Source organism: Triturus cristatus, chromosome 10, assembly GCF_964204655.1.
Source record: "Triturus cristatus chromosome 10, aTriCri1.1, whole genome shotgun sequence".
NCBI classification, from domain to species: Eukaryota; Metazoa; Chordata; class Amphibia; order Caudata; family Salamandridae; genus Triturus; species Triturus cristatus.
In genome coordinates this window covers 883,464,228-883,489,851 of record NC_140593.1, presented here as the reverse complement: position 1 = coordinate 883,489,851, position 25,624 = coordinate 883,464,228, and the positions used below count along the sequence as shown (strand labels likewise).

General features: G+C 44.1%; 1 protein-coding gene across 2 annotated transcripts in view; it reads left to right on the top strand.

Moving 5' to 3' along the window:
• CCM2 (CCM2 scaffold protein) overlaps positions 1 to 25,624 on the top strand; it is a 371,750-nt gene that overhangs the window by 180,024 nt on the left and 166,102 nt on the right. Inside the window, exon 1 of one of the 2 annotated variants that reach the window (XM_085628571.1) lies at positions 18,156 to 18,704. The exons of the other annotated variant lie outside the window; for it this stretch is intronic. Within the exon in view, the coding sequence (XP_085484697.1) occupies positions 18,675 to 18,704 (30 nt within the window). The 5' untranslated portion in view covers positions 18,156 to 18,674. Of the gene's footprint in view, positions 1 to 18,155; positions 18,705 to 25,624 lie in introns of those variants that run through there. 2 annotated transcript variants of the gene reach the window in all.

Genomic DNA, 25,624 nt, shown 5'->3' with positions numbered 1-25,624 from the left:
AGTCATGGACCCTTCTCTTCTCTCTTCCCAGCCTCAGAGGACACGATCTGAGAATTTGGTTAGAGCTACACGACGACTTATCGAGGAATTATAGTGTGTGTATATATGTATGTGTGTATATATATATATATATATACAAATTCACTGAAAAAACCATGGGTTTCACACACGTTATAGTTAGGAATTAGCATTTAAAAAACCTTAGAAATTCAGTGAAAAAACCATAGGTTTAACACATGTTATAGTTAGCTGGACATTTTACTCGTAAAAAACCAATGAAATTCCCCCGTTATAGTTAGTTCAGCTAACTATAACTCGCGCGCCCGCAATGCACTGCTGATGACGTCACATATTACATCACTCATGACATGGTCAGTGACATCACTCATGACATCACTGATGACATCTCAAATGACATCACTGATGACATCACTGATGACATCATCCAGTGAATGTGTGTTTTTCTGAAAATTAAATATGTTTTATATATGTATATCTCAAGGTCGATGGAAGAATAAATGGGTATATAAGTGTCTAAATGGATGATTTTTATTCGAAAATTTGATTGTGTAACTGACTGATTAAGTGTATCATAGTGAATACATGGCTTAGTGAGTAATGTTTAAATATTTAAATATCTGTATCAGTCTCTCTCTTTGTGCATAAGTGGCTGCATGGGTTGGTGAGTAGCTACATGAGTGTCTATATAGGTTATTTGTTGGTTTTTTGAGTATCGGTGTCTGATGTCTGTATGGTTTGGCGGGGGGTATTACGTAGTGCATAGGTGCATGAATGAATGACTCAGTCTTTGTATGTGTTTAAGTCAGCATGTGTGCAGGACTCTATGGGTGCATGAGTGTGTGTATGGGTGTGTTAGTGAGTGATTGACTGTCTCTATAGTGTCTTTATGAGTAACTACATATGTTTTAAACTAGTATATGTGACTATTGGTGTATATAAGTGAGTATATGTGAGAGTGAGAGATTGAAAGAGTTCCTGAATGAATAAGTATGTGGTTCTATAAGTGATTGTTTAAAAGAGTAAGTATGTGTAAGTTTCCGTAAAAGTAAGTGTGGTGGTGTGTGTATGCCTGTATATTTAAGTAAATGGATGTTTGATTCTTTATTAGCATGAGTGACTATGTGTGTGAGTAACTCCATGGATGAGTGGCATTGTGTAACAGGGTGTATAGGTGTATGAGTACATATGATGAGTGAGTACATGTATGAGTGACTGTATAGGACTGTTGGTGAATGAGTGGATGTGTATGTGAATCTTAGAATTACTGAAGAGGTTGTTGTAATTGGTATTGGTATGTCCATTGTTTTGAAAATGTTAGTTTGTATTTTTGAGTGTGTGTATCAAAGGTTATATTAGGGGAAGAGGAGCTCTGCCACTCTATCTCAAGGATGATGTCATCAGTGATGTCATCAGTGATGTCATTTGAGATGTCATCAGTGATGTCATGAGTGATGTCACTGACCATGTCATGAGTGTTGTAATATGTGACGTCATCAGCAGTGCATTGCGGGCGCGCGAGTTATAGTTAGCTGAACTAACTATAACGGGGGAATTTCATTGGTTTTTTACGAGTAAAATGTCCAGCTAACTATAACATGTGTTAAACCTATGGTTTTTTCACTGAATTTCTAAGGTTTTTTAAATGCTAATTCCTAACTATAACGTGTGTGAAACCCATGGTTTTTTCAGTGAATTTGCAAGGTTTTTTAAATGCTAATTCCTAACTATAACGTGTGTGAAACCTATGGTTTTTTCAGTGAATTTGCAAGGTTTTTTAAATGCTAATCCCTAACTATATCGTTTTTGAAACCTTTGGTTTTTTCAGAGAATTTGTATGGTTTTTTATATGCTAAGTTATGTATTTTTAATTAAAGATATTTTTTTTTATTTAAATAAAATTACTTTATATTCATTTATATATTATCTGTATTTTTTTATAAATTATTTTTTTTAAAAATTCAATTTGGATATTTTTTTTTATTTAATTTTTTAAATTATTTTATGTCCACTCTTTTTTTTTTTTTATAAATTCTTGGGGTGCGCGCTCTGAGCGCGCACCTAGTACTATTTCGTAACTTTTTTATGAATTCCGGCGTACGTTATTTACGTACGCAAATATACTTAATGGTGCGCGCTGGGAGCGCGCACCCAGTACGTATGCGTACGTACGTACGCATGCGTCCTACGCCCTCGACGCGGTTTACTTCCGCATACGCTAAAATTATGCGCAATAACGGTCGCGTATACGCGTGTTCAACGTATGCGCGCTAGGTACGCGTATATGACGTATGCACCTTCGCGTTTACGCGTTCGTGCATACGTCATCGCGGGGTGCGCGCACGGAGCTTGCGCAGTGCGCGCACCTCGGGTTTATACATAATAAAACAATATTTCTTATTGGTTATCATTACTTTCAGTTTCTAATTGTATCAATACCACACCCAATCCCCTCATGGCAAGTCATGTGATCAAGAATCTTCACTTTTGATTGGTTTGAAGTACTTTCTGTTCCAGATTCTTCCCAAACCACACCTACTCCCCTCATTATTAGTTCTGATTCCTTTGGAGAAGGAGCTATTCTGTTGTTGAGAGACAATGGCTGAACAGCAACCTACTTCAGACAGTGAGCAGGACACTCTTGAGAGGCAGAGGAACAGGAAGCAGAAAGACAGCTTTATATGGCAGTTTTTCACTTTTCCAGAGAATGAGAAAAAGGTAAATGCACCGAAAGTTACATGTGTACTTTGTAAAAAAGTCTTATCTCGTGGGAATCCTAACAAGAAATATTCTTTTAGCATTCACACTATGTTGAGACATGTTTACAAAATGCATCCAGTATCTTATCGTCGAGCTTCTGGAGAAAACCCTCCACCTGCTCAGCCGACGACATCAGCAGCAGCTCAGCCGAGCACATCTTCGGCAGCTCAGGGGAGCACTTCAGCTGCGATGGTGCCTTCACCTGTTTCTTTACCTCTTGTTGGTCCACCTTGTTTGGCGAGGTTGTCTACACGGTGCACTGATTGCGGTTCTCTTATTTCTGTGGGGGAGACCAGTCTTGATCTCCTTCAGAGAAAATTTGATGCGCATACGTGCACTAGGCCATAGATGTTTTTTCTTTTTTTGCGTTTTTCTCTTCCTGTTTCCCTCCATTAACTCAAGGGCTCTTTTAAGAGCCACTTATAAACTTAATCAAACAAATTTTGTTTTTAGAATTTTTTTTTGAAATTTTTTTGAGGTGCGCGCACCCATGTTTTTTTTTTTTTTTTTTTTTTTGAGAGACTACAATTAAAAATTGAAAATGTGATTGTACAGAAGTACAAACCTCAAAACCCCACTCGCTTAAATGCGTTTTTTTTTAATTTTGTTTTATTAAGTTTTTTTTCGGGTGCGCGCTGGGTGCGCGCACTCGGCGATATTTTTTTACAAAATATTAACCTTTTTTTTTTGCCCTACAAGGTCCTACTTTAACCCCCTTACAATGCCTACTGGGTCTATTTCTACCCACTCTGCCCCCTTTTCAAGTTCTCCCCCTTTGTTTATCACCCCCTCTTTATGCGATTGACAAAATGGCGGCCGCCGCTTCCTGATTTCCACCGATTCGAATGTTTACTAAGATCTAACAACCAATCAGAATTGCGCTCGCGCACGGCGAGGTGCGCGCACCCAGCGCGCACGGAGCGCGCTCGGTGCGCGCACCCAGCACGCACGGAGCGCGCTCATATATATATATATTGATTTAAAGGCTATTTTCTCAGAATCTACTGAACAGATTTACACCAAACCTACAAAAGGCACTTCCTTGACCTGGGGACTACCTCTCTGCCAAATTTCTAGTAATTCTGTTCAGCCGTTCGGGCTGTAGCCCTGTCTAAAGGTCCTATTGAAAAATTAATGGGAAAAACGCGTTTTGGGACCCCCTTTTATCTCAGCCCCCGCTTGACGAATCCCCCCGAGACTTTCAGGGTAGGAGCGGAGCGTAGCGCCCCACCTATTTTGAGAAATTCGCGAACATTCGTCGACCGGCGCCAAAGTTATTCCAAATAGAATGTTGCGGATTTCCTATGGAAAAGGGGTCCTAACTAGAACTACCTACTGGCGACCGCCAGTAGGTAATATATATGTGTGTGTGTGTGTGTGTAAAAATTGTATCTTTTATTTAACAAGGGGGGAGATGTAGTGTCTTGTGAGTTAGCAATGCTTTTTTTTTGTTCTGAACTGCTGCCTGTTGGTAAAGTATGCTTGTGTTCTTGTTACTAACTGCATCTAGGTTGCTGAAACGGGTGTGCACTGAAAGAAATCCATAAAAGGTGCCCAACGTTTTGTACAGCTTATTGATATTTGTAATTTTAAAAGGCTGACACCCTGCTACCAGACATATTGTACTAAATTTATATTTTACAATAAGTCAAAGGAAAACCACAATGCTGCCCAAGGAATCCATAAAAAAACAAAAAGTTAAAAAAGGCACATTTTTTATCCGTTGTTTAACTGTTGAAAGATTCTTGTGTGACAACTTGCTCAAAAGTTGCATTTTAAGAAACCGTTCTAAACACAAAAAAATAATTGTCCTTTAATATTCTGACAACCGCTTGTTATCGGTGTAAATAAAACTTTAATCACTTGCCAGGAAAGGTGTTTAAATTAAACATGCAAAGTAGACAGATGCGTCGATTATAATTTTGTTGAATTTTTCTAAAATGTAACATAAAAAATACGAGCTCGTAGCTGCATAGAGAGAGAGAGAGCTGACTCAGAGCTACTTTATACATTGTTTGCTATTTTGCAGTTATAGTGTTGACACGAGTTCTGATCGGCACCAACTAAAGCTATTGGTAGCTAGACCTCAGACATCCCATGAACTTCAGGAATCGCCCGCCATTACTCACCAATCGGTCAAATGAACACGTCGAAGGTTGAACCGCCCCAACCTGCATACTGCACTGTCTGCATAATCACCTATCTTTCCTCCACATTATGGCACCCACTGTTCGTTCCACATTGTTTGTTGTTCTCTGCTCTGTCAACTCACCTCACCCATAAAACACCTGTGTTAGCTTAACCCCTTCCATGCCCTTCAACATGTAGCTTTCCCTCCCTGGCTTAATACCCACCTTATTTACCTAGCACAATAGCTCATTCCCTTGAATCTGTAACCTTGCTGTCACCCCAATTGCACTTGTCTCTGCCCCCTTTAACTGCATTGCTGATCTTATTTTGTTGTCTTGCCACTGAAAATAACCACAATCTGCTGTAGCGGCCACTATCACTGTATCCATAATCTGCCTCTCTACACAACCACTCTTTAAATGTCATCCCCGCATATACCTCCCTCCACAGCATCTGTTTCCTACCATTGTTTGCCTCCACTTCATCTGTCGCCAAACGCCACTTTTCATACTCTACATCTGTACCTGGCACCCTCTTTCTATTTCAAGTTATTTTATCTTTCACTGTACCTTCCTATCCTCCATTGTTTTTCATCCACCATAGATTTCAAATTCGCCTTTCAGTCTTCCACAGCATAGCAGCAGTATTTACCATCTGTCACACACCACTTTATTTTCTCCATTGTTTGTCAAAACCACTGTATCTGTAACCAATCACTCACTTCATCTATTATCCCTTTATATCTGCTACCCCAATGCGCTTTCTTTGTCACTCCCACTATGTCCGTTATTTAGTGTGTCTGTCAGGCTTTGCTGCCTCTATCCATCGTTTACTCCGTCACCTTGGCATTATGTGCCGAACACTGGATATCACCAAAGTCATAATTCTCCCCCCACCCCTGCTCTCTCTTGCTTCCACTGTAGCTGTTCCTAGCCTGGGTCTACCACACTGTTGGGGTCTCTAATTTCATACTCTGTCTCTGGCCTCACAGTTTCACTGTTGCTTTGTTTTTAGGTCTCGCCTGAACCAACGCGCATGCGCTGCTCTGCGAGGCTTTTAGTAAGGCTTTTCAACTCGAACCACACGCTTGTGCATGTGCTTTTTTGTTTTCATCACACCTATTGGCCTTTGCGTGCGTCTTTCTAAGAAAGACAGCACGCAATTGGCCAAAGGCAGGTGCATGTCACGCCTACTCTCTGCCCTGGCCTAGGGAGATCGGGAGCGAGCAGCGGCCCCACACTGTGCGTGCTGCATTCCTCAAATTCTTGTAAGGAATGCGCGTGCGCACCACTACCGGGCTTGTTTTCGATGTGCTGTCCAATGTGAGGTACAGCTCTTTTATTTCACGCCTATTAAAAATACTAGCCAATATTTTAACAAATAAGCCAAGTTTGTACATTATTGCCTCAGAGCCTGCAGCCGCGACCGGATCACCAGCTACTTAGGGTGACGTGCAAGAACGCACCATTATATGAAAGTAAATAAGATATTTGATACATTGAAAATGAAGAACTCTCAGCACCTGTGGTTTTGGGCAGAAAAGGAGCTGCGAAAACCAAAAACAAGAAGTCGAAATGGTTTGCCTTCCTTTGATATCTATGGACGCGAATTGCTTCCGTAACAGACGTGGATGCTACGAGTCTGTGCTGTAAGCGGCTTCCTGACTGGATCCGGCCACCATTTTGTTCCCCTTTGACTGCGGCTCCTGAGTCTGCAGAGCCTGCAGCGTTTACTGAGAGGTCTGGGACCTTTCTACTCTGGGCTCGCTCTCTCGTTTGAGAGACGCGCTCACCTGTCAAAGGGAAGTCATGGAGGACGACGGGCAGCCGAGAACTCTGTGTGTTTTGGAGTTGTAGCGATTCGGGGAATTGATATGCACATACATATTTGTGGTGTGCCAATGTATGGTGCAACTTTCGGGCAAATGATACCTAAGCGCCTGGTTGATGTAGCTTTCCTCAATACAATCATAAATGTAGGTAGGGTAGCTATGTTTCTGTTTCCATGGGCAATGTTTTGAATCCTAGGCTGCATTATAGCAACACTAATACATTCTGGAAATTAGGGATTTTATTAGCTTTTATTGACCTACTTTGATAACCACTCTTGGCAGCACGGATTTTTATGTTAAAAAACCCTGGGCCTGAAGTACTGACCCTAAATTGGGGATGTGAGGAAAAGTGTTACATGACGAGTCAGGGTACCTGAGGTGAGACATGTGGTATAGTGAATAGGCAATTTGATGTTCAAGTGACACAGGACTGTTATCACGGCATGGAGGAATGTGAATTTGAGGTGGTAGTATAACGAAGGGTATGCAGTAAGAACATATTACGTTGTGTTAAGTTAGGATAGCTTTGTTTAATGAATTTAGACGGGAGGTAATTGAAGATTGTGTCGTTTTGAGGTTCTTGCTTTATTCGTGGCCCATTTTGATGCATTTTTGGATTTGCATCGTTCTTCAGGTTTCACAGTATAGTACATTTTATACATACCTCTGTTCAAGTGCCTTTTGCACGTTACGTTTCTATTCACCCTTAATCGCTTATAGGAAATATGTGCAGTGATAATGGCGTGCTGACCGTTGTGCTGCCAAATGAAATTGTTGTCATTCTAGTGCTGTACACACACATGACAGCTGCAGAGGGTGGCGAAACAGTGTTTTTCACAGTAGTGTGAAGCTTCTGTCTCTTAGAACCGAGGCACAAGAAACCAAAGAAAAAACCTCGCAAAACGCAAAAAGGGTAGAAATACCCTGACCCCCTAGGCCTGCTCAGGGGCACCCCCAAGGCCCCAAAATGTTATTTTACTTTTTCTTAAAAAACGGGAGGATGCGCGCATCCTGCCGATAGAGAAAAAAAATCCGCGCATGCTCCTGCGCTAAATATGCTAATTTGCCCCCGGGGGGGCCAAATCCCGGGGGCATAATTAAAAAATAGTGTGGGGGGGTCCCAATCCCCCCCACACTGCCCCGGGGACCGCCACCCCCCGGGGCTCTGACATAATATAGGCGGGGGCTCACGGCTCCCCGCAGCCCCGGGGACCGCCACCCCCTGGGGCTTCATTAAAATGGGTGGGGGGGCTCTCAGGCTTCCCCCAGGGACCGCCACCCCCGGGGCTTTTAAACATTTGGTGTGGGGGGGCTCTCAGGCCACCCCAGCCCCTTGGACCGCCACCCCCCGGGGCTTCTTCAAAATGTGGGAGGGGGGCAGCGCGGCCCCTCTCCTGGAGCCTTGTATAGGCCCTGGGGACTGCCAGCCCCCAGGGCCAGCTCCTGCAGTGTCTCAGGGTGCCCACCCCTGGGACACTGTAGTTTGCAATGACAGGGCGGTCATTGCAAACTGCTTTGCTTCATTGAAGCGAGAGCAGGGAAACCTGCTCTCGCTTCAATGAAGCAAAGCAGATTGCTTTTCCACATGGGGAGCAGCATGTTAGCTGCTCCCCATGTGGAAAACCAATGCCGGCTCCCGCAGGATGCCGGCTGGGACCGTGGGGGGATTGGGGCACCCCCCACGGCCCCCAACGAAGAGGGCCAGCCCCGGGGGAGGGGTGCACGTGGCCCCCCTCCTAAAACAAAAAAAAAGAAGAAAAAAAAAATGGCCCGGGGGAGAGGGTGTCCCCGGGTCCATAACTGGCCACAGGAGGGGGCAAGGCAGCCTCCCTTCAAAAGAAGTTTTTTTTTAAAAAGGGCCATTCCCTGGAGGATGGGGTCCCCGGGGCAAATTATGGCCTCGGGAGGGGTCCACGCTGCCCCCTTCACGAATTTTTCATTTTTTTAAAAACAAATTGGGGGCAGACCCTGGGGGATGGGGTCCCCAGGGCCAATAAATTAGAAAAAGAAGGGGGGCTACACAGCCCCCCTTCAAAAAAAAAAAAAGAAAAACGGGATCGGGCCGGAGGCCACGCCCCCTCCTTCTACCACTCTGCAAACGCGCCCCCTGGCGCGTTTGCAGAGGGGAAACTAATTCCCCTTGAATACTGGGCGTCCCTGGGGGCCAACTAGCCCACCAGGAACCTCCAGTATGCGCCAGGGGACTGCGTTGCAGAGAGGTGTAATGAGGCCATGCCCCTTTTTACACCTCTCTGCGACGCAGCTCCGTGGCGCTTACTGGAGGTACCTGGTGGGCTAGTTGGCCGCCAGGGGACCTCAGGATTCAAGGGGACTTAATCCCCCAACTTACAACGCGTCACGGGGCGTGTATGCACAGTGGTGAAGGTATGGGGCGGGGCCTGAGGTGATATGTGTGCAAACATGCTCTGTGGCTCCTGTTCACCTTGTTCTCCATTGCGCCCCCCCCATCCCCCTTCCCCGTTTACACCACCTTTTTGGAATCGCGAATTTTCTGTGTATAATTAGCTGGAGAGGATGAGGCGCGAGGCGGGGCATACCCCCCTGGCGTGGGGTGGGGCGGGGTTGGTGGAAAACAATTACCGCGGGTTGCTTTTCTCTGGCCGGAATAGGCAGTGTATAACTGTTCTCAAGAAATCCAGACACCGGTGGTGTATTCTGACTTTTTATTGTTTTGGAAGCAAGAACGATGAAACTATTGGGAGTGAGTTCTGCCTTTCCGTGTGTTACCCTGCTGCGGTCGAGAAGCATTAGTCCCCTGAGTTCTGACATGGACTTTTGAGGGTCCTCACAGGACATCCTTCTCAGTATTTTACAGAAGATCGGTTTAAAGCAGAAACAGGAGTTGCGGGAGTCACAAACAGTGGATCAGTACATGTACCATGTCATCAACCCCGCTTGTATACCAATAAGTACACACGTCGTAAAAAGCGCTAAACACGATTGCTGGCCGGGCGCTACTGCTAAGTTAAAACCCCTGATGTGGTACTCGCGAGCACTCTGCTTCTAGGCGCTTAAACTGAACATTGGGCCCTCTTCCGCAGTTGTGAGGGGGCGGCTGAGTTCCTGCTGTTTTTTCACAACATCCTGGTAAAAAACAAACACTCGTAGGGACTGCTAAACTTAGCAACCATGTGAAATGTAAGCAGGAACAACATGTTTACCTTAACGCTTTTACACTCACTATTTGCCTGAAAAGTTAAAGACATGACTACAGTGCCCAGAAAGGACCCGTTTTAATGTCCATTGCTTAGATCCTTACAAAATGTAAGCAGTATGGTAAAAAGAACACATCCCTGGACGCAGAGCCGCAGTGCACATTTTGTTTTCCAATTCACACATTGCAGTACCTCCAGGATCGGCGCACTAGTTGCAAGCCCAGGGAAAACAAAGACAAGAAAACAAAAATAGCGCTTTACTGTCAAACTCTGTAAAAGTGGCGCTAATGTGTTGGGGACCTGGGGGGTCTATAAGACGAGATGTCACGGTTTTCTGAATCACCGCTCCTTGGATGTTTGTGTGTCACCCGCGGTTCACAGTCGAGCCCTCGCTGTTCACGGGACGCGCAGTGTAGTTACTCCTGCCTGTTTCTCTCTCTCAAGGCCTCTAATTTTTCAGCTCATTCATTTGACATTCATTAATTTGCTTCTGATTCGCCCGAATGGGTATTTATTCATGTAGCTATTCACATGCACATTACCTAGCGAAGAGGGTTAAAGGCAGGGTGGTCCATGGGCTCAGTCACCCCCTTACAGACACTCGCGGTCGCAGGCTCGAAACCCACCAGTCGATCCTAATTTAGGGTCAAACAATGAACACAAAATCTCGTTGTGTATTTACACTCAGCCTTTCATCCTTCAGAGGTCAACCAATAAGCACAGTGTCCTTGAGTAATCGCGCGCTGCCTTTCATCCTTCTGGTACCGACTTGGGTGCTGCGTGGTTTGGGGTTTATAGGGGAATAGGGTGGGAAGTAATTTAATTGTAATTAAGTAATTAAATAACAAACATTACAAATGCAACAGGTCTCGCGTTTGTGTAAGTAGAAGCAATTTTATTAAAGATATAACTATATATACAAATATCCATCCCAATATCGCTAATATATGTTTTTATACATGTATAGATCTGTATATGTATGCACACTATGCTATTATATATCCATATACATATATAGACCAACATATATATGCACATATATACACATACAATACATCTGCATATCTAAATAACGAAATGTCTCAATACATGCTTAAATATGCATATTATGTACATTGAAAAATGCTAACACAATAATAAAAACACTTCTAAAAAGAAACACCATTTGCTAGAAAAAATGCTCTAACTTGGACAAAAACGAGACCTGTTGCATTTTTAATGCTTGTTCTTTGGCTTGCCTGGAGACTGCCTGTATGCTGCCAAAATCAAGGATTACCAAGGATTACACACATACAATTTAAAAACAGAAGTGTAGTAATTGTAAAGCTCTTGAATACCTGGCGTAACAGCACCCATGATAATGTGCTGCATGGATACACACTTATAAGGTCCAAAAGGTCTTTGTCTCCCATTCTAGACCTTTTGTTGTTGGCCGTTTTTAGGTCTCGCTAGCGTAGGCTGCGCGCATGCGCAGTCTCGCTGGCGAGATTTAATGATATGGGGTATATTCTGTAAGGGGCATTAAGCCCTGCCCCTCTTTTCCATTGGCTGGCGTCACCGTTTATGCTAAATGGTGGCCAGCCATTGGAAAAGAGCTGTTGGTGACGTATTTGCTCGGCTTTCTGAGCTGTCCCAGTTGGACGGGCTCGTCTGCCTTTCTTGCGTCGCAAAAGGTTTCTTATCTTTATGGGTCCAAACACATGGCCCCATAAAGACAAGAAACCTTTTAGCAGGCGAGGCCGTCCAAGTGGGGCGGCAGAAAAAGCCGAGCAAATACGTCATGGCGAGCGCTTGTTGTATTTGGAAATTTGAAATGTTAGCTGTAAATGTTTAAAGCGCTCTGTCACCCTTTGATTTTAGCAGCAATACATCAAGAACTAGTACATTTTCCGGTTCCGTTTGTGAGTAGTTTATGGCAGTGGTATAGGAACGGTACCATGGGCCTTAATTCAAGTGTGGAAAATCCCCCCAGAACTTGTTTGGTCTTTTAACGAAAAAAACAGTAACATTTAGGACGAATAGGTTCCCTCACTCCCCTGTACCCGGTAATACTGGTAGCTGTTGTTTCCAATTTTGCCTCACCATGCATTTTCTTTGTGTTTTAGTATTTGTAGTACTATTTAACCTATTTTTAAATCGGGCTTACAAGTTCAAGAATGTAAAGAAAAACCTAGATTGCACGAGCTACTCACGCATGGACGTGGTTAACTTAAGATCTCTGGATTATCTGTTCTCTTGCAAGTGCTGCCTAGACTTCAGCCATTCACGCATAGGGGTAAACCATTCCTGCTGGGAGTGGTCACCACCGGTAGCGAGTTGTTAGGTTCTCCCGCTCGGAATCCAAGCCCAGGGGGTGGGTTCGAGTGTTGGGGCGTCCTCTCTCGAGCAGCGCCGCTGCAGTTGGAGGGGATGTCCACGTGAACGAGAGTTTCAACGCACCACGTAGGGGGTAGTAAGTGTAATACAAATACCATAATACAATGCAATTCGAGATAACTTGATTGAGAACGAGGCAGCTAATAAGAACCTATTTGCCAATTCTTTTTAATGTTAAAAACAAAACTAATATTATGCAAGGTCAGTGAATAATAAGGTCTAGATATATCAGCACTTGTAACATCAGTTTACTCCTTGTGATGCAGTACAGATGACGTTTATTCAAGTCGCATGGCAGACATATTCAATGCATTTCTGGGTCCTTAGGTGAAAAAATAGCCGTTACAGTTCTTCTTTCGCGACAGTCTACCTATTTTTTCAGGCAAAAAAGGCGATACTGATCAACCGACTTTCTAATGTGCTCTGGCCTTACGAAAGAATAACGTAGTGCCCCCTGCTGGTGATTGGCAGTTCGCTGTTTCTGTAATGTCAGTGATTGACTGTGGAAAACCTATTTCTGACATAAAGCCATGGGTGATGCTGAAGAATGCCAGTTCATTTTAAATCACATCATTAAAATAACAGAAGTAAATATCAATATAAAACTAGTGTTCACTGAATCATCTTCATTGTTTAGACATCTGATGTTTTTTTTAAGCAGGAGCACTTCTATAATACCGTTCTTTTATACTCACTATTAAGCTAGGGTTCCTGAGTTTGTATAAAACGTTGTGCTTTTTAGGTTGGTTTGTGAGTGATGTTTTATTTGTAAAATATATAAAGCTGGAATACCTATGAAAATCTCATCACTGGATTGTATTTTTCCTGCATCTCAGTATTCTTGAAAAAAAAACGTAAATTACGTCGAACAGGGTTACTCGTTGCATCTTTGTACTGTTAAGAAGGCACCCATAGGCGTCTGCGGGGGGGGGGGCTGCAAGGAGGGGCGCTTGCCCCCCCTGTAGCACCCCTGCGGACACCCATGCTTTTAGGGACGCCTTTTGTCCGTAATTCCGGAGCCCTGCAGGGAGCAGAGCTGTTCCCTGCCAGAAGCCTCAACTCCCTGATGGGGCGCCTTGCACGCCTCCTCGCAGACCCTCCCGCCCATTGCCATTCTGTCTGTGGCTGATTATCACATACAGAATGACAATGGCCAGTTTGAGCTGCTAAAGCATACATCCCACCCTGAACCAATGAGGCAGCTCAGTGGGATGGGTATACGCTGCCGAGACCAGCGGACACACAGCACTTGTGTGTGCCATGATCGGGCTTTTCACCCTAAGGCCATGAAACGGAACAGGCTCTGCCTCAAGTGCCACTTGACATCACCACTGCTAGAGGTGGTGCGGAAATACACCCACCCCCTTCAAACTCGTGCTCAGTGGCATTCTGGTTCGTGCAGTCCTTTCCTTAATCAGCCATAGTTGAAAGTGCAGACTGCATCCTAAGGAGAAGTGGCAAACTAGATCTGGACACCAAGACCTCTTTTTAACACTGTGTAGCCTGAGAGCAAGGGTCTTCTGAATGAAGTTCGGGGGGGGTTGTGGGGGGGGTCGATGCATTATCCTCCTAAGTCAAAAAGTGAGGTTGCAGCATAGCCCGGATTTCAGATCCCACTAAAACGTACACAGTCTTGTGTCACTAACATACCTATCTGCCACTATGCACCCTATCATGTCTGGCAGGACGTACGACCCTGTGTTTCACTGCCTTATATCCCTCTGTACCCCACTCCCCGCGCTCACTGCCTAAAATCCCTCTGTACCCCACACCTTGCGCTCACTGCCTAAAATCCCTCTGTACCCCACACCTTGCGCTCACTGCCTAAACTCCCTCTGTACCCCACACCTTGCGCTCACTGTCTTATATCCCTCTGTACCCCACTCCCTGCGCTCACTGCCTTAAATCCCTCTGTACCCAAACCTCGCGCTCACTGCCACAACATATCCCTGTACCCCACACTTCGCGTTCACTGCCACAACATATCCCTCTGTACCCCACACCTCTCGCTCACTGCCTTATATCCCTCTGTACCCCACACCTTGCGCTCACTGCCTTATATACCTCTGTACCCCTCACCTCTCGCTCACTGCCACAACATATCCCTCTGTACCCCACACCTCGCGCACACTGCCACAACATATCCCTCTGTACCCCACACCTCTCGCTCACTGCCTTATATCCCTCAGTACCCCACAACTTGCGCTCACTGCCTTATATCCCTCTGTACCCCACACCTCGCGCTCACTGCCACAACATATCCCTCTGTACCCCACACCTCGCGCTCACTGCCTTAAATCCCTCAGTACCCCACACCTTGCGCTCACTGCCTTATATCCCTCTGTATCCCCACACCTCGCGCTCACTGCCACAGCATATCCCTCTGTACCCCACACCTCGCGCTCACTGCCTTAAACCCCTCTGTACCCCACACCTCGCGCTCACTGCCACAACATATCCCTCTGTACCCCACACCTCGCGCTCACTGCCACAACATATCCCTCTGTACCCCACACCTCTCGCTCACTGCCTTACATCCCTCTGTACCCCTCACCTTGCGCTCACTGCCTTATATCCCTCTGTACCCCACACCTCGCACTCACTGCAACATATCCCTAAGTATCACACTCCTCACACTCACTGCCTGATCGCTCACTTTACCTTGCCATTCATCTTCTACGTGTTCTCTCCCCTTCCACTCGTTCTACCTCTGTTCACCCCCTTACTTCTTTTAGTACCTTACTCCTTTCTCAATACCTCTACTTCTTTTCCTCTTCAGTAACATCTCTCTGACACATCTCTGCACTTCCTTTATATCAACACACCCCTCTACCTCACCTGTCTACCTAAGTCTTTATTATTCCCTCTTCCTCAGCTGTCTCTGACACACCTCACCCTCTCTCTATCTGGCCCTCTCACGTTCTACGACTGCATTATTCTCCCCTCTCCATCTTTGATTTGCCTGTCTCTGCGCCTGAATCTTTTTCTTCTACACCTCACTTCTTTGTCTACCCTTCACCCCTCGCTACCCTTCTGTTTGCCTCACTACGGTCTTTACCCGACCCACCTTTCAGTGCCTCTTCCCATTACGCCTCCCTCCCTCACAGCGCTCTCCTAGCATGCATCTGTTTCTCCCCTCACCACCATGCCTGCCTCTACCCCTCCTTACCTTTCTAACCAGTCTAACTTTCTACCTTCCTGTTCTTCCTTGTAGTGAACCTTTCATTTCACGCCTCCGGTTGTATTACCTACGCATTCAAATTGAGTAGGTCATTGCTGTGCTCCCAACTCGACATCGAGACCCAGTCCCCTAGCCTCTCAACATGCCCAGATATAACAACAAGCATTGGCATAGCCAATAGGTCTCGCCTTTGGGACCTGCTGCATAACTAAATACTTCTAAGGTCCCAAAGGCGAGACCTATTGGCTATGCCAATGTTTGTTAAAGGAGCTCCTGTGCTTGTTTCTGTAGGCGTTTAATGATCCCTGACGTAATTTGAATGTGCTCTACGACAGACATAGGCCATTCATTCTCCAGTTTACGAAACCTGACTTGTGCCAGACTGACCGCATGTCTGCCTGGCCATAGTGAACAAAAAAAATTACCCCAGCTCGTGTGGCTAGAAAACATGCTTAGATACACTAAAAACATGAATCCATTACCGTCTTTGGAGCTGGAAAAGAAAGCAGGTTTGAGTCTCGGCATCGCTCAACATTGTGTGATTCTGTGCAGATCACTGTATCACCCTGTTCCTAAAAAAAAAAGAAAGATTAATATGTCCTTGTGTGATGAAACTGGTGCTCATGTGTTCCAATACCTTCTGTCGAGTTCCCATTATATAAAAAAGAAAAGTTATATCAAAAACATTATTTTCTCTCCAGTGTTCAGCAGCTTCCTTATGCAGCCCTGATGATTGTCATACTTGATTTTTAATGCACACAATGCTGGCTTTGGTTGGAACATGGGCCCACTAGGTTCAGGACATTTTATTATGGGTATTAAATCTTTTTGGGGAAGTTTATGCCCCCCTGAAATTGGCTCCAGTAGAAAATGTCTTACCGAAACCATAAAACTGTTTGCGAGGCTTGAGAGACATTTTCTGCTTCAATCTGGTATATCCTATGGCGTCACTAAAAGTGATATCTAGGAGGTGGGTGCAGATAAAAGTGGAGGGGGCCAACTTAAAAAGAACCATTCTAAACAGTTTGTGCACATATACGTGTAAACGTTTGCTCACATTTGCTTAAAATGATTAAATCTGACTTTGAATGCATCTCTGTGTGTACTCATTTATATATAGACATGCACAGGCACACACAGAGTCTGAATTAAACATTTTAACCAAATATGGGTACATGTATCTTATCAAACTATCTGTCGTTGCTTAGCAGTGAAAGGTAGTTGGACTAATTGTGTGTGGCAAGGCGCAGTATTTTTTTTTTTGTTTCCTCACATCAAATCCGACAGTTGTGGTGGTGAGGCCTATGGGGAAGGGTAGGGCTGGGCAAATGAAGCTGGAACACATCACTCCCACCAACCCTGTCACTTTCCCTCCCACTGCCACCTCTCATCTCTCCTTCGCTCACCCTCAGACCCTGTCATCTCTCACTTGCAACCCCACTAGCCCCTCTAATCTCTCCCACGCTTTTCCACCAGACCGGTCATCTCTCCCACCACACCCCATGCCTCTCTCATTTCTCCCCCACACTTCCACTGCCCCTCTCATCTCGCTTTCTCACTGTCTCCTCTCATCCCTCCCTCACTCTCTCTGTACTGCCTGCTCACACATGCACCTCCTCACACTATGCACTCGTCCATTTCTCTCCCCCCGGTGCCCCTTCCACTCTTCTTGGTGCCGCTCTCACTTATACTTGGAAACTGAAAGATGTACACAGCCCGTCTTTCCTTGCTCTCTCTGTCGGCTCACACACCTCTCTTGGTCCGGTGCCCGCTCTCAGCTGATAGGTGGTCATTGCCTCTCTGAACACCTGCCTTATTTTGAAGTTAATAAGGTTTCTTTCGAAAGAGCAACCAGTCCCTCTCTCTCGTCTCTCTCAACCCTCTCACATCCCTCTCTCACACTTTTCCCGCCTCTCTCATGTGGTTGACCTCAGGTCTTCAAGCACAGTTTCATTCCTGTGCCTTTCCAAGGTTTCCATCCCTCAATCCCTCGCTCTCCTCTTCTTGGGGTGTTTTCTACATACACAGACAGAGCCTCTTTATGCGTCTGTCGCCTGCTGTCCCCTCCTTTCTCTCTTTCTCACACACACTTTCTGCTCCTCTGTCTGGAGTTCATTCAGCACTTTGCGCACAAACTACTCATCCCTCACTATCTATTCTGTGCAGCTGTCACCCCTATCTATTCACCATGCCACATAATTCGACTACACAAATCCACTCCACACCACACAATTCCACCTCACACAATTCTACAATTTACCATTCCAATCCAGCCCACATAATTCCACTCCACACAATTTCACCTCACACAATTCTACAACTAACAATTCCACTCCAGCCCACATAATTCCACTCCACACAATTTCACCTCACACAATTCTACAACTAACAATTCCCCTCCAGCCCACATAATTCCACTCCACACAATTCCACCCCACACAATTCTAAACCTAACAGTTCCAATCCAACCCACATCATTGCCCTCTACACCAAAACACATGGGTAAAAGATTTGTAATTTACAACGCGAGTAGCTCTAACTCTCGCAAATGTGAAACCTATTGGCATTGCCAATAGTTGTTTGCCTCTGTTTCCTTGTCTCTGAAAGGGAGGCCTCGCGTACGTCACGTGCGGCGTGTCCTGGATGAGTGTGTAAACCTGTGATAAACCCTCAGGATGTGGGTAGACGAGACTTGCTCAGCTTTCCAGAGTGGTGGTGCCTCTGACCGCGCAGTAGTTTGTGCTTTCTTCTGCCGCTGTGGTGATCTTATCTTTCGGGCTGGGCTTGCATCTTTCTTTCCTTTCTCGTTGTCAGGGTGGAGTTGGGAAAGTACGTTTTTTTTCCCCTTTTCCTCCCTGAATACTCGATTTGAGTGGTAATTTGAACTTCTAAACTAGAACAAACAGTTATCGGGAGTGGCGTGCACGTTTGAATACATATATTTTACCTCCTCGTACAAGGAATGGATGCCGAACATGTTCTCAGCTGCCGGGATTTCGGTACAGAGCTTCTGCGCGTTGGCCCCAGCAGGTTTGCCGCCTTGAGTTATGGCAGGCCGCCCACAGAATTGGAGTTCTTTTTCTGAGTGATGGTTCGGGATCTCTTCTTGGCGCTTTTTGCAACAAAAGCAGACCCCCCAGAACTCGGTAAAACAGAAGCGCCTTCAGAAACCAGCTCGCGCTCCCTGTGACGTCGGTCCGATATGTCCAAGTGTTGGGATACTAATCGAAAGGTATGGCAAGACTTTACATTAATTAACACATACACGTCTTTTTTCTGGGTTTCTTTATGTCGCATTTGCACATAAAGCTGTCATCGTTTTGTAAAGCCTTGCATTTTAGAATCTGAGCAAATACTTCGTTTCCTTTGTTTAAACATGTTGGCAGTAAACCGTTGCTTACATGGCGTTTGGCGTCATTACACGTCATTACACCCCCATATGTTGCCACTATGAAGATCCCAAACAAGATATTGAATCTCTCTGTTATATTTTCTTAACATTTGTTCCAAAATTCTTGAAATGTTTTAATATTTCTTATTTGGTAGCGCAAGTTTTGCAGTTTCTCTGTTGCTTCTTCAGGGCATGTATACAACAAATAGGCTCATTACAAGGTCTAAATCTTCTTATTTCATAATCTGTCAGTCTAAACTGCATCAGCAGCTGTGAATAGTGCTCAGAAGCTTTCAAATTTTTGACTCCACATCTGTGCACTAATCTTCAAAGGGTTTGATTGTCCCAACTCTCAGTATGAAGCATTTCCCGTGCATGTTGTCGTTCCTCTTCTTTGTGCTCCAGGGCAGTGGAGGTCTTTGCTGTTGTTAGGCCTTTAATGTTTTGCTTTTTGTGTCCACCTAGGTACGTTTTTAATTTTGTGGCTGTTGGCATCACCTTACACCGGATCCAGAAGTCACATAGAATATATTGTGCACGTTAGCTTTACCTAGTGGGCACTCACATGTACCTATTATCTGAATACCGGTTCAAATCCTCTGTTATGGGCAGTCGCTACAGACATTTGTACTCTAACATGCACAAGCCAGTTGTTAGCATAAATCCTACAATATGGCAATTGAACACTGGCATTCTCCATTGATGTGCTGGAGAGTATGTTCTCAGGTTTTTGGTATAATTAACTTTATTGACGTTCTCATATGTCTAACTTATTATATCCTTTAAACCTTTTTTCGCTTTTGCTAATATATTTTATTATATTAGTCACATGAATACTTGGATGTACAGGAATGCTTCCTTATGTTTGTGCTTTTTGGTAGGTAGCACTGCAACTTCTTTTTAAATTGCGTTTCCAATGCTGTGCTGTGCCCAATACACGTAAATAAGGTGTTTTTACAGACATTATTCCGTAAAGTGCATGTACTGGAACATTAGCTTCCTCAAGTAACATATAATTTATGGGTAGATGTTCCCCGCCCTGTAACTGTAACTGACCATAGGATACATGGGGCTGGCATGTCTGGACACATGCGTTTTGGAATCGTGCGATAATCGAGATGCATGTTATGCAGCAGAGTTGATTCAATTATGCAGCAAGAATAGACAAACTAATGTTGCACATTTCGTGGCAGTATTACTCCGATATATTGTCATTTAAACACATATTAATGCCGTCTGATAATAAGCTTCACCTCATTGGTAACAGTTTTACACTTGTATGCAGCAGTAAGCAATCTTTGGTGACCATTTAACGCTGTATGAGTCTCAGCTGGCCCCACTTGTGGCACTCTTTTATGTTTAAACTAATTCTTGATCCGTTTGAGCTAGAAACTTAACTTTTTGAGTCTGTAAATCATGATTCAAATGGTGGATCATGTGACAAATATGATATCCACATTTTATATATTTTTGCAGAAATGCTGAGGCAGCAGATTCGCATAATTCTGGGTTGGGCATTCTACTGTAATGATTTACCAGCTTTCAAATGCCAGAAGCTAGCCTAAATGAGACCCCACTGTCTTTCCTTGCTAAACAAAAACGCCTAAGGCGGATGCAATCTTCGTAAGAGTGACCAAAAACATGTAAAAAAAAAAAAAGAGATGCAACTGATTTATAGAACGTCCGCATCTGAAAATATGAGGAGTAGTAGTATTCTGGTTTGTTTGATCTTTGTAGCCTCATTTGGATGCTTGGAAATAGCAATTGTGTAACTAGTGCAGATTTGTGTTGAAGTTGTGAGTATTTTTCAAAAGGTTTCCTGGCTCACACGTTTTTCTTCCCGCAATCCGTGTATATGAAGTAGCCTTTCTTGGAGTAAGTCCAACACTTGCTCTTCTACCTTGAACATAGTGAGGCTACTTGTGGCGAGAGAGCGCGCAGCTTTTAATGCTGCTGCTTATGGCGTATGTATTGAAAAAGGTCAAACGGCACATAAAACCATTTCGGAGGTCACTGAACCTAATGTGTTTTTATAACTAAAGAACCAACACCAACCCTTGCTGGGTAATCCTACCATTGTTTTAGAAACTTAGTTTAAAAGGCAGTTTTAAGAAGGGCAGAGTCCCTGTTTTGTGTAGTGAGTGCGGTGAATACTGTAAATCATCTTTTCATTACACCTGCATCATATGATTCGGACCCTCAGGGACCTGCGCTTAGGTGACCGGGACTTGGACATGTAGTGTGCATAGGCTGGTATGAGCAAACTTAGCACATGGACCAGTAATGTTGGGAGATGGGTAGTGTCAAAAGGACAACCAGTGTGCGTACCCTGGGTCTTATGGACCTACTTAGAGGAGAGCGGGACCCGTGGACAGAGTGTGAGGAGCTTGGGACTCGTCTTCAGACAGCAAGAGGAGATTGAGGCACGCAGAGAGCCAGTGTGGGGATCTTCAGATGTTGTTAGTATATTTAAGCATTCCGCAATCTTAATTGGCACCCTTTTACCAGCAGTCAAGAGCCAGTTCCAATCTGTGTATGCTCTCCTTGCAACCACCTCCATACTCTGTACACTACCGGTCAGTTTCATTCTGTCATTGCCTTATGAAGATGCTGCACTCTTGTACCCTTGTGAATCCCGGTTTGTGTTTATTCAGGGCAAAAATGGTTTCCTGTTATGCATTTGCTATATAGTCTTCCATCAATCCAACCATCTAGTTTTGCCATACACTCAGAAATAGATAGAAATACAGGTGTTTTACACCAGAAATAGTTTGAGTACTCTTTAGATACCCAACCACAAAGGCCCTATTCATTCCCAGCTTTCGTGCTGCGTTTTTCCTTATAGAAGTTCATTAAAAGGGAAACAGACCTTTTCTTGACCTTCATAATATGTTTTTACCTCTTCCTCTATCCATTTGATAACAAACATTTTCAGGTAGTATATTCTCTCTCCAGTCGTCAGACCTAGTTTTTGCTTCTAGAAATTATTTTTGATACTTTTTTCCTCTTCTTTCTCTTCTTTTGAGCTGCTTTGCTAGAGATCACATTGAGTTTGAAACAGTTAACTCAAGATGGTAGTGAATGAGATCCCTCACTAAATGTATCTGTTACCACCAGGGTCTTTACTAAAGAGTTTGTTAATACAATTCAACTGTTTATGGAACTCCCCTGTCCTCTCCTATGCAGTGACCAGTCCAGCTGCTCTTATTTCCAACTTTCTTCCATTTTCTTGCCTCTGTCCAGTGATGACCAGTGCTGCATGGTGCAGTCAACCAGCCATAATTTCCTAACCTCCTACCTAGTCACTTACTTGGTTCCCTTTAAAATAATACATGAATAGTCCAGTTAATGGAGTTACTTACCTTCCCCTGGTACTGTCCTGCCTGAACCCTGTGTCTTGCTGAGACGTTCCTTACAATGGTGCCGACTATGGTCCTGATTCCAAGCAAACATTTAAATTCTGACGCCTGCCCAAATGCGTATCTTAGAAAGATTGAAATTCAAATTTGTATGATAATTATCGCACCCCTCTTTAATCATGTGACAGATTTTAGTAGGGAATCCTACTGAAATGTATTGGGTGAGGTTGGAGGGCAAACGCAGTAAAAGAAACCAAAACATGCAGAATTTGAAATGTGAAATAGTGTGTTTGAAGATTATGCCGCCTTTCTAGTGAAAAAATTGGAACGGGGTAATTCTGGGCTAACGGTATTGACAGTGTAGGACTCCTGTGGAAGCTAGCCGAATTAGAATCTCTGATTGGATGCTATTGAACACGTAGCCTCCATAAGAGCCAGCCCTTATGCCTTTACTGTTTATTTTTCCTGAACCTTTTTAATGAAATAGAGGCTGATTCACAGGATATATTGCATATAGTAATGTTTCCTGATGATTACAATTGATCAAGTTAACTTTTATGTCTGGACTAGAGACAACTTTGGCCGTGTCACCAGCCTCCTCTTTTCCACAAAATTCTTGTTGATGGCGTTTGTCTGATCGCATATATGGCAGACTGAAAAGGAGGACACTCCGGGGCCAGGGCTGGTGTGCAGTACTATTCCTTTATTTTTACATTTTTAAAGGATATTTTTGCCATTTATTTGCATATGTTTACAAAAAATACAGAAAAAAATGCGTGCTTTCGAAAGCTAAAGGTGTTGTCTTTCCAGTGTCTCTCCGTTTTGGATTTTATCTTCTCGATTTTTATGACTTTTTGTTTAATAAGCTTTCTTGTCAAAACAGGTGGAGAGTGACGTTACGTGTGTCTCGTTTCTCTTTGGGGCTGTCCTCCTTAATTACAAAACTCTGAAAATAAATATTTGACAATGGTGCACAGAGGAAAGAGGAAGCAGCGAATCTCAATTAAGTTAAATAGGATAGTCTTAGCGAGAAATACAAAAAGGCCAGATCTTTGAATGCTAGTTTCTCCATGGTCCATTTCTAGTTTATATCCGCTGACATAAATATTAACGAACATATATTACATCCTCTCTTTGGTGATATCCGCCCAATTGTAATACAGGAGTTGAGCACAAAACGACTGTTTATGGTTTTTTCCTTAAGAAAAGAAAAATAACCTACAATTGGATTAGATACAAAGTAAGAGAAGGCATTGAACTTTCATTTATGTAGGAAATTGCCATTTTCCCTCAACTATATGTGAAAAGTCGGCTTTGCTGTATCACAGAAAGTGTGTCAAATTGATAATAGTTGGGGAGAAAAAGACTGCCTTTTTGTTTGAAAGGGAAGGGCAGATCTCCATTTGTAATTCAGTAATGATTGTGTGCCAGTGAACGTGTAAAGTGATTTCAGGTTTAAAAAAGTGAACTGTCCTTTTACCATTCTCAACAGTTATTAGTAGAAACCAGAGGAAAGTAGCCAAACCAAGGCATTGTTATGTCCAACACGCTTCCAGGCACTTCAAATGCTGTTCTTACTAACCTCATAACTTTTAAGGGGACTCTTGAATCTTTCTGCAGGAGGCTTCTGAGTCTCTTGTATGGTTCATCATTAAAACCTTTAATTTCAAGGTTGTTCTACTTCATATATGCTACACAAATACCAATGTGTCACAAGATTTTAGTATGAGCCATACAGCATAAAGCAACTCATGAAGAGAAAGTACAATTCCAAATCCTTATACATACCACAGGGGCACTGGTGGTGCAAGCAGGAAACACATCCGTGCAAATGATACATGTTGTTTTGTGTATTGCCTGGTTTTCGTTAGTGACAATGCCAGGTTCTTCCTTAACTGATGTTCTTCTAGGTCATTTTGGGATCCTGTGCTGCTGCTCAATGCAGGGTTTTATATCTGTTCCAGAAGAATGCAGCATTGATTCATTTTACGAAATTGTGCACATTATCCATTCATAATTACAATAAAGGTGTCACTTGTTGATGTTTTCACACGTTTGCCACGTTTTCATCAATTACAGAATTTGAGATGGTTCTGAGGAATTGCTCCGAATTTATTTTAGAAAATCTTGCAAGTGTCTTTAGAATGATGGTGTAAGATTCCATGATGTGTAGTACATGTAATTGCAATTTTTATGTCTAACATTAGTCAAAATATTTTGCTGTTACTAAAATCATGTACTTGAGTGCAGTAGCTTTCAGACAGCCCTTTTCCTCCATTAGTCTGTTGTTCTGTTATTCACTTTTTTTCCCACCCACTACCTCATACACTGTTGGTCAATGGGTCAGCCCACTTGAGCCATTTGGCTAACTTCGCTGAGAGAAGGAGCACATCCTCGCACAGATTAGTTCCCTTCAGCTCCAGATACTACTGTGACAGTGTCTGCTTTTTCAAACCAAAACAATGTTTTTGCTCCTAGCCAGTGTTTTTTTAGGTCTCGCCTGAGCCAGCGCATGCGCTGCTCTGGCAAGACATTTAGTAACTGGGATGTCAAAGTGCTACCTAAAGGCTTTTGCCGGCCTTTACGCGCGCGTGGACGTGCACAGGCAATCTGGCTTTCTGTAATGGCTCATTAAGCCTTACAGCGCGTGAATCCCCTCCCCTACCCCCTCCCTTCTCCCACTCCCTCCTTGTCAGCTTCTCTTATTACAAGCTTCCCGCGTCGCACGGCCAATGCTTGTTACTCTTTCTTTCACTTCCACTTCTCTACACAGAGCAGTCCCTTCCACTCCCCGCCCGCACAGAGCAGTCCCTCCCACTCCCCGCCCGCCTCTCCATACTCCCGCCGCATGACCCTCACTCCCCTGGCATTTTTTCTCTTCCCCTGCCTTCTGTCGCCTTTTCCGGTTTACCTGGCTCTCCCTCACTCCTCTGGCGACATTTGTCAATCCTCGCCGTGCGTGACGGCATTTTGCCATTTTACTGCGTGTTGTGTGGCTGCGCACCTGATAGGAGTCCATTTGTAGGCTCCATGACCGCTCCTTATTTTCACACTTCACGAAGTTGTTGTGAGGATGGTGCGCTGCAGGGTAGGCAGTTCGGGCCGAGCTGGGACATTGCTGTCACTGCGCTTGGAAAAACCTGACCGCTAAGGAGAAAGCTGGTTAGGGTCACGACGTAAACACAAAGAACGGACCTTTGAACGAAAGCCCCTACATAATTGTAAACGTGTATAGTAATATTCGAAGATACGGTGCTCCGCACATTAACTAACAGAATTCTTGTAATATTCTGTTGAATCATCAAAACCTACACCTCAAGTGACCACTTTCAGCAGCACGATTTCAAAGTTTTTATCGTAAACTATTGATTGCCCTATTTAAAAAAAAAATAATAATTTGGT